The sequence below is a fragment of the Protopterus annectens genome, chromosome 1.part0 (assembly GCF_019279795.1).
Source record: "Protopterus annectens isolate FY-2018-M chromosome 1.part0, PAN1.0, whole genome shotgun sequence".
NCBI classification, from domain to species: domain Eukaryota; kingdom Metazoa; phylum Chordata; order Ceratodontiformes; family Protopteridae; genus Protopterus; species Protopterus annectens.
Genome location: NC_056725.1, coordinates 1202195541 through 1202212593, shown reverse-complemented (window position 1 = coordinate 1202212593; position 17053 = coordinate 1202195541). Strand labels below are relative to the sequence as shown.

Here is a 17053-nt window from a genome sequence, read left to right as displayed (position 1 = left end):
GAGTCAACATTGTCACAGCCTGGAAACAATGATTCCTATCATATCTTGCCTATGCCTGGAATTCCTATGGTGGGCAGAGGCCTGCCACCAGAACAAGGGACTGCCATTAACACTACCCCCTGCTGCCCAAACCCTAACTACAGATGCATCAGACTATGCGTGGGGGGCTCACCTGGCAGGGAAGTGCATTCAGGGCAAATGGAACCCAAATCAAATGTACCTACATGTCGATCAAAAAGAAATGTTAGCTGTACAGAATGGTCTGACGGCCTTCAAGGACTACATTCTTCCAGGGCAACTAGTGATAAAGACTGACAACACCACGGTTATGTGGTACATAAACAAGCAGGGGGGTACACATTCTTACCCCCTCTGCAGACTAGTCATGGCATTGTGGAACACAGCCTTGAGCTACCAAGTGCACCTACAAGCTCAATTCCTGCCAGGAAAATTAAATACACTGGCAGACGGACTAGGCAGAAATCTCATGGACCCACACAAGTGGAAACTGGAGCCACAGATTTTCAGCGTGTTGACAAGCAAATGGGGGAGCCCAGACATAGATCTATTTGCCTCCCCAGAACTGCCAGTTGGACAAGTTTTGCACAATGACTCCCCACAAAGAAGCCTGGAAAGTGGATGTTCTGTCCTTCAGCTGGAAAAGCCTATCAGTCTATGCCTTTCCTCCTCTGCCTCTGCTCTCCAAAGTTCTGCTAAAAGTCAAATAGGACAAACCAGGAATGATTTTGATTACTCCAGGCTGGCCACGCCAACACTGGTACCCACTCCTGTGCAGTGTGTCACAGATATCTCCATGGCACCTGCCTCAGACCCCTTCCTTGCTGTCTCAGCAGGGGAACCAAATTCTGCACTCACAGCTTCCAAAATTGAACCTTGCAGCCTTGTTAATCACTTAAATTCACCCTTATCCATCCCTCAGCAAACCTGTGCTGGATGTTATCTTGGAGGCGAGAAGGCCTAGTACTAGGAAATCTTATGCTGACAAATGGAAAAGATTCTGTGCCTGGAACCAATCTTTAGGGATGACCACAGCAGCGCTCAATTTACATCAGATTTTGCAATACTTAACTGAGATGCTTCACAAGGGCCTGTCTTTTTCCTTTATTAAAATCCATGCTTCAGCTATTTCAGCTCACTATAACACAGAACCACCCCTCTTCTCTCATCCCTTGCTCAAGCAGTATCTCAGAGGGGCAAAGAACTTAAGACCACCCGGGAGAGCTCCTACCCCGGCCTGGGACCTTAGCTTTGTTTTGGAGAAGCTCACTCTACCTCCTTTCGAGCCAGCTGCTACTGCAGACTTAAAATTTCTTTCTTGGAAAACAGTTTTACTTTTAGCAATCACTTCAGCTAGAAGGATATCTGAATTACAGGCCCTTATGGCATTGGAGCCTTTCATCATCTTTCATGTGGACCAATTCATCCTTCATGCTTCCAGTGTGGCTCTTAATCAGTCCATTCATTTGCCAACCTTCTTTCCCAATCCACAGAACAAAGGGGAACGGGTTATGCATTCCTTGGATGTGCACAGACAACTTAGATTCTACTTGGGCAGGACTAAATCTCGAAGAAAATCTCACCATTTGCTGGTAGCATTTGCTGCAGGGGCAAGGCTGTTTCAAAACAAACCATTTCTAAATGGATAAGCCATTGCATTAATTTTTGCTATAAGCACCATGGAAAACTTATCCCCCAGGGGATCAGATCTCACTCCACTAGGGCTGCATCTCCTTCTGCAGCCTTTCTCAGAGGTGTTCCTACCAGGGGTATTCTAGAAGCTGCTACCTGGAGTTCTGTACATACTTTCACCAAGCATTATCATTTACCAATTTTCTCTAAATCCAGAGCTGGTTTTGCCACTGCTGTCTTGCAGGGCCTTGTAGCTGGCCCTAATGCTGTATAAGCACCTCCTCCCCAACCATACCTTTGGGAATCTACCCAAATGTAATGACTGCAACAGTGAAACATGAAGAACATAGTACAGTTGTGTACACTTACCATAAATGCAGATGTTCAAGTGTATTCACTGTTGCAGTCCTGGTTACCCTCCCTCCAGCCCCCTAACAACTTTTGGCTATACCTCTACTTTCCTTTACTATGCTTAAAAGCCTTTTTGGTGTATTTGCTTTTTTGTTGGCGGTATTTCATTGTACTTTTATATTTAATTGCTCCCCATTAGAGGGGCACCTGACATCTGGGGCAAGAAAAACTGATGTAATGGCGTCAGCTGCATGTTTTATACCCCTGACGACCTGACGTCATGGAAGAAGGGACAGCAGCCAACGCAGGACCCAAGACTTTGTTAATCAGGCTGACTGAGGGCTACCTGCAAGCAGATAACCCAAATGTAATGACTGCAACAGTGAATACACTCGAGCATCTACATTTATGATAAGTGTACACAACTGTACTATCTACAGATCCGACTGTCTGTGACTTTGCTTTGGATCAACCTTCTAGAATTGGATAGGTGTGTGGACTCTCTTGTATCCTTGTTCCTCCGACCATGGAACCCAACTGATCCAATCTCTTTCTCTTCTCCCTTCCTCGGATCCTAAGACTGGGATCCTGTGGATGTCAGGTGCCCATGGAGGGCTATGCAGTCTTCAGATTCAGTGCCATTGGACTGATATTTTTTTTTCATATCCGAGATACTCCTCTGATACGACGGATTCATTGTTTTGCTGCTTCAGCAGCCAATTCTTGTAGTGCCTTTTAGCTTTCAGATCCAATCTGTTCGTATGCTCCCTTCAGTCAGATCCTAGGATCCGGCAACTAGCTAGTTCCCTGAAAGAACCATGCTTCTTCGGATCCTGAAATATTGAACAGTTGTACATTTCTTTGGATCTGGGGTCTTCCTTCTGATCTGCCAGCACCAGTATTTGTTGCTGTCTGTTATCATTTATAAATTGCTTCTTACACATATCCTATTAATTTAGTCAGTACCCCCCAGAATATCCAGATTCTTGCCTCCCCTTTTTTGGGCTGAGCTTTTAATTTGATAATAATAAAGGATATACATTCAATTCCAGTTCTTATACCCTTAAGAACACATGATAATATTAATCCCATTGTTCTAGCAACTCTATAGCCATAAAATAATATTTCTATTTTCTTACTTTGTCCCCCTTCCACTCTATCATAGTTTCTTGGAGGTATTTTTTTTTCTTATTCTGATCAGTCTGACCCAGGATTTGTGCTGAATTTGCAGATACAAGAAATTATTTTTGGTTAGGTTCAATTGTTCCTGTATCCGTTCCTCCAACAATAAGATTCTCCACTTCAGAGTCTGTTGCCCTCTATAACAGTAAAGTTCTGAAACAAACTGGTCCTCCTTTCCATGCCTGGATGAGGCTATACGGCTTTGTGGAACCCCTTAAGCTGTCCTTTGTTGAAGCCTTCCCCCCTTTGATGGCTTCTCTTTGTTTGGGCCATCAGTAAAAGACACGCCCACCTGCAGACAACAGGAAGGATAGGCTCTGTCTGTCATGGGAATCAAGTTTTCCAACCCCCCCCCCCCCGACCCTTTTTTTCTAGAAACCAGTGAAAGGGGGAAAAAGATGTGGTTCTAGAAATCTCAGGAGCCCTTTCAGTCCTGTGTGGGATTGCTTCCTCCACAGGCAGCGGAATACATTTCAGTGGGAGATGTCACCCCAGAGGCTAAGGGGAAACGGCAAGATCAGGGCTTCAGAGAATCCTCCTCTGACAGGCCCTGTCAGTGATTCTGAAGTTTTGCCCAACTGCTCATCTCTGGAGACAGTCAGGTGGCATCGTTCTCTACCCCAGATGCCTAGAGAGATCTTACAAACAACGTTTGGGGCTAGGCATTATATCCAGACGTTGTTACATTCCTCTTTCCCTTTCTACCTCCAGAAACCAGAGGGGAAACTCCCTGACCTTCTGTGACGCCCGTGGCCTGGCCCTGGCCCAGCAGTCAAGGAGTCTTAATCCTCACCACTATCACCAGAGAGGGCATCTCATATATGAGGAAAGGATAACAAATACACACAGTAAAGTGCAATTTCCCTTAGGAGCACACAGAGATCACACAGTCAGTCTGGGGCTGGTCACTTCCTTGCTCTACAGGTCCCCAATAAGACTCCCCACTGACACAGCTATAGGGTCCAGATCTCAGCCTAGCTGGGCAAGCTAAAACCTCCAGCACTCTCTGTCCAACCAATGCTTCGTGTCCCTGCCCAAGTAGCTGACACACACACACACGCACACACTTTGAGATAAGAGTTTATACAACCACACAGACAGTCCTGGGAAAGGCTGGCACAGGTTCTCCAGCTGTGCCCCCTTATCCCAGACTATATGGTAGTATCGCCTGCCACCATCCAGCTAATATCTGTCAGCTGATCAAAGGCCCTTAAAAGGGTGTCCAATTATTACTGTGCAATATTATTATCCAAAAGGTAGTATAACTAAACAGTCGAGGCTTATTAGAGGGACTTGGTACAGGATCCCTAATACATGCAGTGTACTGTTAGAGCGTAACTTATCTCTACACAAAATAGCCACAGTTGAAAGGTTTTAAAATGTTTAATAATAATTAAAACTACAAGACAATACTTTCTATTACACAGTGCTAGTCAAGAGTTCAGAGATCACAGAGAAGTACTTAAAATAATTCAGTAGTACAGTTCTGACATCACAGAAAAACACTTAGTCTAATCTTTCTAGTTTTTAGCTAGTTCTAAAAGAAATCACAAATCTAAGATAACGTACATATGAGCAAGACAGTGCTGTGAGCTGGATGGTCCAGACAAAAATGATTAATGCCTTCTGATTCTCTGTTTAAATTGCTATTTTCAGTCTTGATTCCCATTACATCATTTCACACTTTCCTGGTGTTCCCAGGCTAACAGGTACTACATAATTGTTATCTTGCACCTGCAGGAAACTACAGCCATAAAAGATATTCCTCATGTAAACTCTAGTAATTATTCCTTAAGTTAAAAGAATAGGCAGGATGCTTCACTCCAGACTCATCGACTCCAAATTCTAACTTCAAAGGGACACACATGACATAATTTTAACTTCAAAGGACAGGCATGAAATGCTTGTCTTAGCTTTCTTTACAGCAGAGGGCAATGTTGCTACATTGTTTTAAGTTCAACATTTCACAGCATATCCTTTCATTTAAGAAAACAAGCTTGTAGTTTAACATTTCACAGTATTTTCTTTCAATTAAGAAAACAAGTCTGTAGTTCAACATTCATATTTACAAATGATGGAATTATCTGCACAATTCAATCTGGCTAGGCTGGCAGCCTTCACACCTTCCACCCATTCAGAGGGAGTATACAGCTAAGAAGTTCAAAAGCTGCTACACTGAGTCATCAGTGAGGTCACAACTGCAAAAAAAAAAAATTAGGATTTGGAACTTACTCCCACTTCTCTTTGGTGCCAAAGAAAACAGGAGACCTGGGAACAGTTCTGGGTCTAAGCAGTTTGAATCAGTTTGTAAAGAAGTCGAAGTTGTGAATAGCTACAGTTCAGTCCGTCGTGCCTCTTCTGAGCCAGGAGAATTGGATGGGCTCTGTGGATCTCAAGGATGTTTGCTGTCACCCAAGAATAGACAGGTGCTCATGGAAACATTTGCGTTTCGGCTGGGGGCCAGTCACCACCAGCCAGCCATGCTGCGACCCTTTCACCTCTCCCCTTATCATCTACTGTAGTAAACTCTTCTCTCTCATCACTCTGGGGGAATCACCCAGGAATGCTCTGGTTCATGGTTGGCCTCCAGGTCTCCTATACACTTACATCCCTCTTCCTCTGTTCCCAAAGTCCCTTCAGAAAGCAAACAGGCAGAGAGCTCACTTGTACTCATTGCCTTTTTTGACCTTGTCAGGTGTAGTTTCCCTACCTCTGACCTAACCTCGGGTATCCTCCATGAGAACTCCACTTTTCATTGCTTGCGGTATTATATTTGCATACTTTTGGAGTTTTCTCCCTGAGCTTCCGATGTAAATGGGTTTTCTTCACCCAGTCAAACTATCCACGTATAACAAATGTTAAATGATAATAAATAAATTACTTATTTGTGTTTCTCTCTTGAACATTGGACCTTTCTCAGCTGCTATTCTTTCCACCCTTTTTTTGGGGCTAGTCCCCATAAGGAGAAGGCGAGTTTTTTTCTGTACCATTAATAAACTGAAGCAGTCCTACCTTTATGCCTACAGTAGCCACAGAATCAATTCAGTTATCAGTCTGCTTTCCAAATCATTGCAGTAAAGGTGAATACTTCAAAAAAAAAAAAAAAAATACAAAGATTTTGATCAACTGTGTGTCTCCTTTTTCTCCTGTTGCTTAGGTCAAGCGGTGTCTAGTCACAATACCTTAGTGGATTACAGATGGTATTTTTATTATTTAATCATTAAAAGAGTTGCTGTTACCTCGTCCTCCCAAAGCCCCTCTACCAGGTCAATGGCCATTTCATCTGCCTCCTCAACGAGGGCTACCTTTTTGTAGTGGAAAGCAAGAGTAGATATAGGCACAGGTCAGTATTTATCATCCTTTTTGAATTGTCATTTATGCTTAAATTTTCATCTGGGACCAGCAGCACAGAAAATCTGACCAGTTGTTTATTTCCCTTTCCTTCTATCCGCTGGGGATAGGCAGTCCCATATTTAATTCTGGTCAATTAAACTACTGACTGTATCTTGCCAAGCCATTTACAAAGTGGTTTGGAATTGTCTTACTAGAGTCATTCTGTCAAATCCATGACTACCTTATTAATCGCTCATACAGTAATTTGTTTGCATACTCATACTCTTGTGATGGATTACAAACTGAGCATTGTCTTCAGAAACGGACATTCCTTTGGTTTGACAGTACTCTGGCATATCCTTCCTTGAGGGCTCCCAGGAATTATGTTGCTGGGGACTTTACCCATCAGTGAGGAAGAATGAAAAGGACAGCATCTCCATTTAGGAGTTATGTACTTACCATAACTTGGTATATGTGTTGTCCTTTCTCATTCTTCCTCACCTTCCCTCCTAGTCATGCCCGGCCTTATATATTTTTTTTTTCTAGTAGGATATTGAGTATTATAGAAACTTTGAGTTCCAAGGTTTCATTCATAATTCTTTATCTGTTCTGTCTCTGTAAATCTGTAGACATAAGCAGCAAACTCGATCTGAGGAGTTAGTGGTGGTGTGGTGCATTATGGGAAGAGGGAGGAGCTCGAGACTAGGATCTGAAGTCTGGAAAATGTGGCTGAGTCGGATCCAAGGATTGGATCTGTAACCAGTCAGTGAGGAAGATTGAGAAAGAACAACACATATACTAAGTTATGGTATGTACATAACTCTTTATTATTGTAGGTACACAACAATCATTTTTTTACCTTCTCCTTTGAGATACTGCAACCTTAGAAGTAATATATTTTTAAGCTGGGGAGTGTGGGGGATACTGTGCTGTAGCTACCATGCAGAAAGTCACTTCTAAAAATGTTTTCACTGTCTCTGGAGTTGCAATTCTGGTCCTGAAAGTATGAGTGAGAGGTAGTTTAGGATTGTTTAGTGTCCACATTATGTAATAATTATGTATATATCTGAATATTATTTAACAAATCTAATTTCATTGTATACATAGCATTTGTGACAGTCTGTCATTGAGTTTTGTTTTGCATTTATTTCTTTTTCAAAAAAATTGATGACTATTAAAATATATCCATTTTTTTTTTTTTTGATAGAACTCAAGAAGCTCTTAAGAATGGGCATTTTATTAATGTCCTTCATGTTCTTATGCAACTTCAGAAAATTTGTAACCATCCCGATCTGACTAACCCCAGACCTTCGCACTACTCTTATGTTCTGGCAGCATTGCAGTATACGACTGCTTCTCTCATCTTGAAAGCCCTGGAGTATGAACCTTGGAAGGTAAGGAAGCCTGTCAAGTACAAAAGTAAGTGACCGTACTAAGGAAACTTTCTACATCACTTGTACATTATGTATTACCCTTGTCTGAAAAAAATGCTGCTGGTCAGCATTTGTTGTGCCACTTGTGTCTGAAGTTGTCACTGCATAGAAACAAACCTGTAGTAAAAATTTGCTGTATGAAGGAGGGGAAAACATCAAGTGCATAATGAGCACAGCAATGGTACTGGTCTCTCACTGTTGTACAGAGAGAAGTTCATGGGTTCTCTCCATTTGTGTAGCTTGCTTGTCTGCTTAATTAACTAACTTAATTTTATTATTTCTGTTACCCAAGTGATTAAGCTGGTCAGCTGTCCCTTTTTATCCACAACCCTGGCTCTTAAGTAAAAAAAAAAAAAAAAAAAAAAAAACACAATACAAGATGAAGTAATGTAGCTACCAAAGAAGGTAAAGCATAACTCTGTATGTCAACAAAATAAATAGCTGTGTGAAAACAGCAACACATTTATATTTGTGTGTATGCGTACGTGTGTGTATGTAAATTTAATATATATATATATATATATATATATATATATATATATATATATATATATATGTATGTAGTTTATGTGTGTGTGTGTGTATATATATATATATATATAAATGTATATATGTGTATGCGTATATATATTTTTATGTATATATATATATATATATATATATCTCATGACCCCTTTTTCCCATTTTTGCATATGGGGTCAGAGTGTCACTTTATCAGTGACAGTCATCTAGAACCAATATTCATACCACTGAGTGCTGATTCACAGACCATAGATAAAACAGTTTGTTGAAAATTCATTTGGTGGAGTCATAGTTCATAGAAAGCTTACTGTGGAACAAATGTACGTTGAGATCATTAACACAGTATGGAATGAAGTCCTGGCCATCAGACAAAAGCATAATACTTCCATTATAACTGTGGGTATGCACAAGTAAGGCTATTTGCCCGTTTTATATACCCTTATTGAAAGTAGAGCCTGTATCATTGTGTGTTGTGATTTAGTAAAGCTGTTTAAAAAAACATCAGTGCTAAACATTGAGATAAATTTTTGGGTTATCAGTTATACACTGTTAAGTCGAAGTAGTTTCATCTTTTTAGTTTTAAAAAGGCAATGGGGTTGTAACAGCTTTTGTGCAAACTATGATTTCCTGTCTGACTTCAGATGACATCTGCTGTGCGAAGCTTATGGGGATTCTTGTTTTTGCCATCCTCTACTTGATTTATTTTTCCTTTGCCATTTTTAGACTCAGATTTGCATGTGCTAGCAAATTTCATGATATCTCACACATGACAAAGAAAATGCACAGTCTCATTTTCTGCCATATTCCTAGTTCAAATATTGATCCTTGCCCAGCCCACCCCCTAGAAAAATTTCTGCAGTTGAAGTCTGAGAAAGACTCTAATGTTTGGCAAGCTGATCCTTTACGCAGACACTTTTTCTTATCTTCATTTGAATTTGTGTTCAATTTTCAAGACTTTTTTGCTTCATTGAAAACACACTAAAACAATTCAGAGTCCCTGTCATACCCTTTTAGCTTAGAACAAGCACACAAAACTATGTACAGTTTCAGCAAATGAAGTTTACTCCTCCATATAGGAGTAGTTTCCCAAACGTACAGGCATAAGTTTTCTACAATTTGGGTTACCCAAGTTAAAGTGCATGCTGTAGCATATGATGTCTTGACTGAAATTACTGTTACAGTTTTCCAAACACAGGTTTTTACCAGTGATATCTGGCATATAGAGCACCAAAGCCTAAACCTTCCTTGAGCTTGATGTATGGCCTCCGCTCATGAGCATAGTGGTATATTAGTGGATGTCTGAGCATGCATCCTCAGACTGTCTCACTGCCAGCCCTACTGCAGGTCTTGCATCCATTAGTCTGATCTTTACTCGGCTGTTTGTACCATATGCCTTCTTGGTTTCAGATAACTGTCCCATTGGGGAATCTTTCTTTCTTGTTTTCGCTGTTTATTTGTGATTGTGTTGTCAGCTAGGAGGGGAATGTGTGAGTGCAGTAAGCAGATACCCTACAAAGGCCCATTGCCTTTTCTAGTTAGGTGCAGAACATGACTACAAATTTTGTTCAGTCTGCCAGTCCTTTGTAACAAAGATCTTGAGCTCCCATTTGTTGTCATTGAATATATTCCTAGAAACTCGATGAATTGTGTCTGGCCCATTCTGAGATGGTAGATCTCTCCACACCTTACGTAACATCTACATCAAAAAAATCTCAAGAGGCCTAGGCCTGATGTTGAGTATACCCCATCAGATTCTGATGTCCCATCTGAGGTTCCAGAGCCAGTGGTAAGTCTTAGTCTTCCACAGACTCCCTCTATTGCAGCACATTTGGAGGACAGTATGGTGCCCATGGACTGCATGTCCGAAGTGACTGCAACTGCAGCAGAGAAGAGAAACACGGATCGTTATCTTGGAAGGCCCTGAAGGTATCCCAGCTGGTTCACTGATTGAGGTACTTCAGTGGTCGGAACCTCAGCTGTTGGTTCATGTGGATTTCACCCCCTAAGAAAAAATGTCAGAAGACTAAGCATGTCCCCTCTCCCCAACACTCTTGGGAGAAGGAGGTGATGGACTTTTCTTAAGGGCTTTTCAAGGCCATTATGGCTCTTAAAACTGCTTTTTCAGCTCCTCTACCACCCAATATAAAAATGTCTGTGGAGTCGTTTTCAGAGGATGAGGAGGTGGCCATGGGTTCAGATCATTCTGTAGCATACTCCTCTCAAATTCACTCACTTGTACAAGTTCCAATATGTTTCATAGAAACCGTTGTAAATATGGTGAAACATTTTTAGTGGGAGTCTAAACAAATTTCTGATGTCCAGAAAAGGTTATGCACCTTTTAAAAGTGAGCAGCCCAACCTCTTTTCCTTTCCCTCCTATAATGGAAGCTGTTCTTGATACTTTTGTATCCACATCCTCTGCACCAAACTCTGTCTCCAGTCCCCCAAGAAGCCTGATAGATTCTACAAAGTTTCAGATGAATTTATTTCATTTCAAGAATTCGTTAACTTATCCTTCAGCTGTCTCCTTAGTGTCTGATAAACGTTTTAAGCTTCTATTAAATGCTAATGCCCTTCCTTCAAGCAACGATGGTAGGGCGAAAAGTTTGTGCTTCCTCTAACCTGGCCTTCAGAGTCGTTAATTATCAGATCCAGATGACCAAATTCCTTTTGTCTATCCTTGGCATCCTGAATAAGGTGGTTGCTGACAAGGTAGGCTCAGACCCCACAAACATATTTTGTATTTGTTAGCTCAAGCCACTCAGGTGACTAGACGCAGCATAAAATGCAGGAACGATGTAGATGAGGCCTCTTCCAGAACAGCTGCTTCTGGCTTCGTTATTTTGAGGCATATCTGGTTACGCCTCCTCCTGAAGATTTCAAGGCAAAGCTCTTAGATTCTCCACTTCACAGGGACCTTCTGTTTGGCCAACTGGCAGCTACTTTAAGACCTTGCAAGAACAAGGTAAAAATGGGCGAAGGACTGCAGACAAATTCTACTTATCTCTGTGTTCAGATACCTGAGAAATTACCCTGCCGAGTCAACTTCTTTTGTCAGAAGAGATCATAGGTCTTCTCAGAAACACAAGAAGGCACCCAGGAAAACCTTAAAGAGGTCCCAGTTGGGGAGGGCCTTCCTTCACAGATAATTCAGTGCGACTGTCTTCTTCAACTCTCCAGAGTCCACCCTCCCCTTTCCAAAAGACCAAAACATCACTATGGTACTAGGGCCTATACAAGCCTAGCCATAACAATTCCTTCTATTTCTTCCCACACTATTTACTTCCATGGACCCCTGTCTAGCAGGGCGACTGACATAATCCCCAGGGTGAATTTCCTTTCTCCCATCCATTCGTCAAGGTTCCTTTTGAAGAGGACCAAAAAGGTGCTCTGCTTGACATGTATGGGCAGTCTATTCCAGAGTCTGGGGAGTCTATCCCTCCAGTTTGTTTTGTTTATTGCGATGACAAGGTTTAGATCCCTGGAGCGTGTGGCTCTGAGGGATTGGGATTTCTTTAAGTGTAGCATGTCCAGCTGCTCTGGGTTTGACATGGCCTTGTATGTTAAGCAGAGATTGCCTCTGAGTAGACAATATGCGACAGAGTATAGCTGGAGTTTTTTAAGGCGGTCAGCATAGGGTATCTGCTTTAGGCCTGTGATTCCTTTAGTAAGGTATTTCTGCGGCCTTTCCAGTGGTTGCAGGTGTCTTGAGAGGTACATACCAAATGGGGCATTGTATTCTCTAATGGGTCTAATGAGGAATGTGTATGGTGGGACAATGACCTCCTTTTTTCTGGATGAAAAGCCTTTAGTGTTGAGGTGTGCCACATAGAAGGATTTCCTGACTTGGGGCGGTGTGGTTATCGAAGGTGACCACTGTCCACCTGTGTCTCTAAGTCTGTTATCACACTTTCAATGTTTAGTGTACTGCCACCTCAGTGGTAATTCATGGGTACATGTTTTTTCCCAAAGGCGATAACTATGCATTTCTCGGCATTGAGCTTGAGCCCATGGCTCTGGCACCAAGCATCTGTTTCTGTAAGGCCCTTTTGTAGAGTATCCACATAATTTGGTGATTCAGTAATGGCTCCCAGTTTGCAGTCATCTGCAAACTTTGTTAGCCAGAGTCCCTTAGTATTGGCCTGTACTTCAGAGAAGTAGATGCCAAACAAGAGTGGTCCCAGGACAGAACCCTGAGGTACTCCACTTGTCAGTTGTCTAGAGCTGGATTTGGAGTCAGCTACTTTTACTGTGTGGGTTCTGTCAGTAAGCCAGTTGGCAACCCATCGAGTGACATAGGGATTAATGCCCAGCTTAATAAGTTTATCTGTGATTCCAGAGTGGGGGATGGTGTCAAAGGCCTTGGGGAGGTCCAGATAGGCTGTGTGGATCTTCAAACAAGTTACAGAATGACCTAGAAGGAACTCCCTCCCTTCAAGGATATTCCACCACCTCCCCACAACCATTTGCATCTTCTCACACCCATCCTACAGGAATTCCCTTCCCTAGGTACCACGGAGCCAGTTCCTTCTCAGTTAGTAAGAAGGGGATTCTACTCCAGGCTGTTCCTGGTGCCTGGTAGAGGACTGTGGAGACCTCCAGTGGACTGTTCTCAGCCCAACATCTTCCTCAAGGTACACATTTTCAAAATGCTATCTCTTCAGACCCTTCCTCCCTTTATCCTTCCTCAGGCCTTCCTACTGTCTTTGGACATGAAGGATGCATTCCTGCATATATACTTGATGTTCTTTGTGTTTCACTGTTGCAGTTATCACACTTGGGTTATCTGCCTGCAGGTAGCCCTCAGTCGGCCCGAATACCAGAGTCTTGAGATTTCTGCGTCGGTTGCTGTCACCTCTTCCATTATGCCAGGACGTCAGGGGTATAAAACATGCAGCCGACTCCATTACACCAGTCTTTCTTGCCGAGAAGGAGCCTGAAGCAGAAGCAGTTCACAAGTGCCGGTCGGCCACTTCCTGAAATTTTCATTTTTTCGAGGTTCAGACCTGAAGTCTTCTAAAGCGAAGTACCCCATTGGGGATTCTTTTTTCTTGCTCTAACCGATGTCAGAAAAAAATAACAATTGTCTTGCCTGTGGAAAGCAAATACCTCACAGAGATTTTCATTCTTACTGCGTCACCTGTTTAGGCCCAGACCACGACGTCCCTCGCTATCGGCTTTGTGCCTTAACGCCAGAACCATTCGTCATCTAACTATCTTCGTAGATAAATTATTTCGCTCTCATTCTCTGTATTCCAAAATGGCTTCGATAACCCTTCCGACTACGAATCTTCCGAAAAAGTGCAGAGACAGACGCATAGGTCAAAAACTGCAGACGTTTCCGCTAAGCTAGTCGCCAGTCCGCCAGTACTCAGCGAGGTACCTTTGCAGCCCCTGATGTCCACATTTACAGATTTGCAGGCCTCTGCTGAGACCCATTCGGAGTCCAATATGCCACGAGATGCTTCTTCAACTATGGAACCTGCGTATGTCTCTACCTTGAATGGGTCTGGAGCCGCTGTGCAGGCATCTGCTTCTGAGGGTGTATTCAGACCTACCGATATTCATATTAAACCAACAACTTAATTTCCAACTAAAACTACCGAGTTTCTCAGGCCCAGAGTTCGCACTACGCCTAGAAAACAGACATCCAAAGCGCATGCTCAAGCTCCCATGCCACAAAAACAAATGCTTAGAATGGCTGAAAACCTTATTACTCTGATTAGGGGAAGCCAGCCTTCCCCTGCCAAAAGACAATTGGATTTCCTTCTGATTGTACAGACCAGGAGTCTGATGACTCTGACCCTTCTGATTACCAGGACATACCCTTATCTACCTTTGAGGACTCGGATGCAGAGGAATCCATTCCCTCTGCCTCCCCTCCAGAGGATTTTTCTTTTGGCGAAACCTTGCATACCTTAAGAGGGCATTTCCCCTGGGAATGCCAGGACTATCCTCAGTCCAAAAAGCGACTCAGGGAATTTTTAGATTTGCCTCAGCACAGGCCTCTAGCTATACCCCCTGTCCTGGATATTGTAGATGATGTATTTTTGGAGTCCAGTCTGTCTTACTCCTGACACCTTACCACCAGCTCCTAGAAAACCTGACAGGTACTACAGAGTACCTGACTCTCACAAATTTCTCTTTAAGAATCGTACTGTGGATCCAGAGACCTTTTCCCAGGGACCTAAAGGCATTAAGGCTACTACAGCCAAAAACCCTACCCCTTCAGACAGGGATTCGGTATATACCTCTGCATCTCTTGCCATCAGGGCTTTGAACTGCCAGTTTCACATGTTGAAGTACCAGCAACATATTATGGAACTAATTAAACAAAAAATTGTGTTACTTCCAGATTGTGCAGAAAATAAAGATTTACAAGAGTTGATGCATTCTGCAAACCAAGTTAGTAAACATGCTTTGCAGTGTGGGTTTGCTGCCTTAGAAGCATCTTGCAGGGCTGCTGTCACTGGGTCTGTACTGAGAAGGCATGCTTGGCTAAAGGAACAAGTTTTGCCTGATCATGTCAAAGCAAAATTACTAGATGCTCCATTAAATCAGGAGCAATTGTTTGGCAAAAAAGCAGAAGAAGTTCTTAAAAAGATGGAAGAAAAATCTAAATTTGTGCAAACCATCAAAGATTTCTTACAGGTGCAGCCACTTAGATTCAGTAGGCATTGGCCTTCAAAAAAAACTGGTCCTTTCCAGTCCCTCTCAGGCTTTCTCAGTCCAAACTCAAGGGAAACAGACCACCAAGACTACAGTCTCAGGGTATGCAGAGATCTAAACAATGGAGTTTTTCCACCTCAAAATCTGGGAGTGGTAAACCTCCCCCATATGGAAAAAGTTTACATTGACTTTCCAATTATCCTTCCCAGCCATGCCCAAGTACTTGCGCCCCTTGGAGGAAAAGTCGCCCTTCATGCAAAAACCTGGATGTCCATGACTCAGGACCGATGGGTTCTAAACATTGTATCCCAGGGATACAGATTGTACTTCCACTCACTGCCAACTCCAAGCGGGTTGCCAGACTTTCCTCCAAACCAGTGGGCAGAGGCTCAAAAGCAAGTACTTTCCCTTCTCCATATCAGGGCTATTCAGCCTGTTCCAGTAGAACAAAGGGGACAGGGTTTCTACTCCAGACAGTTCCTGGTGCCCAGAAAAGAGGGCTGTTGGCACCCTATCTTCGATCTATCTATTCTCAACACCTTTCTGGTGGTCCCAAAATTCAGAATGGTTACAATGCAACAGCTTCTTCCTGTGCTAGCTAAGGATGCCTGGTTAGTCACCCTAGACTTAAAAAAGCTTATCTGCACATCCCCATAAGTGAGTCTTGCAGGAAATATCTACGTTTCGGGGCAGGCTTTATGCACTATCAGTTCTTTGCACTTCCCTTTGGCTTGTCTACTGTGCCCAGAGTATTTGCAAAGTGCCTAGCTGCAGTCATTGCATTTTGCAGGCAAAGAAATAAAGAAATATTCAAATATACCCATACCTGGACGATTGTCTAATTCAGGCAGAAAGCCAGGGCATACTAATAAATCATCTGGCATTTGGAAAGAAATTACTAACTTTTCTGGGGTACACCATAAATGAATCTGTCATCTCAGCTCATTATAATACTGAGCCTCCTCTCTTTTTTCACCCTCTCATCAAACAGTTCCTGAGAGGAGCTAACAATTTAAGGCTCTCTAGGAGAGCTCCCACCCCAACTTGGGACCTTAACTTTGTACTGGAGAATCTCACCCCCCCCCCCCTGAACCTGCTGCTTCAGCAGGGTTAAAATTCCTCTCTTGGAAAACAGCCTTACTTCTAACTATTATTTCAGCAAGAAGAGTGTCTGAGTTTCAGGCACTAATGGCGGTGGAGCTCTTCATTATTTTCCATGTTGACAGGGTTTCCCTCAGGACTAACCCTTCCTTTATGGCCAAGGTGGCATCCAGTGTGGCTCTAAACCAATCCATCCATTTGCCAACCTTTTTCCCTAATCCTCAGAATAAAGGGGAAAGGATCCTGCACTCCTTGGACGTGCACAGACAGCTCAGGTCCTACTTCGACAGGACTAAGCCTTTCAGAAAATCTGACCAGCTGCTAGTCTGCTTTGCTACAATGGCAGAGGGCAAGGCCATTTCAAAGCAAACCATTTCCAAATGGATAGCACACTGCATTCATTTCTGTTACAAGCACCATGGAAAACCTACCCCTTTGGAGATCAGAACTCATTCCACTAGAGCTACTTCAACCTCTACAGCATTTCTCAGGGGAGACCCTACCAGGGACATCCTGGGAGCTGCAACCTGGAGTTCTGTACACACCTTCACCAGGCATTACCACTTACCTATTTTTTCTAGATCCAGAGCTGGAATTGCTACAGCAGTCTTACAAGGCCTGCTAGCCATCCCTAACACCTCTTGACTGCCTCCACCCTTCCTCAGCTTTGGGAATCAACCCATGTGTGTTAACTGCAATAGTGAAACACGAAGAACATAGTACAGTTGTGTACAGTTACCATAAATGTAGATGTTCGAGTGTATTCACTGTTGCAGTCCTGGTTTCCCCTCCCTCCATTTCCCTGGTTTTCT

General features: G+C 42.9%; 1 protein-coding gene across 3 annotated transcripts in view; it reads left to right on the top strand.

The window, feature by feature from the left end:
* EP400 (E1A binding protein p400) overlaps nt 1-17053 on the top strand; it is a 3509270-nt gene that overhangs the window by 1308294 nt on the left and 2183923 nt on the right. For all 3 annotated transcript variants that reach the window (XM_044065578.1, XM_044065569.1, XM_044065563.1), the window contains one exon: nt 7724-7910. In XM_044065578.1, coding sequence (XP_043921513.1) covers nt 7724-7910 — 187 coding nt within the window. The remainder of the gene's footprint in view (nt 1-7723; nt 7911-17053) is intronic.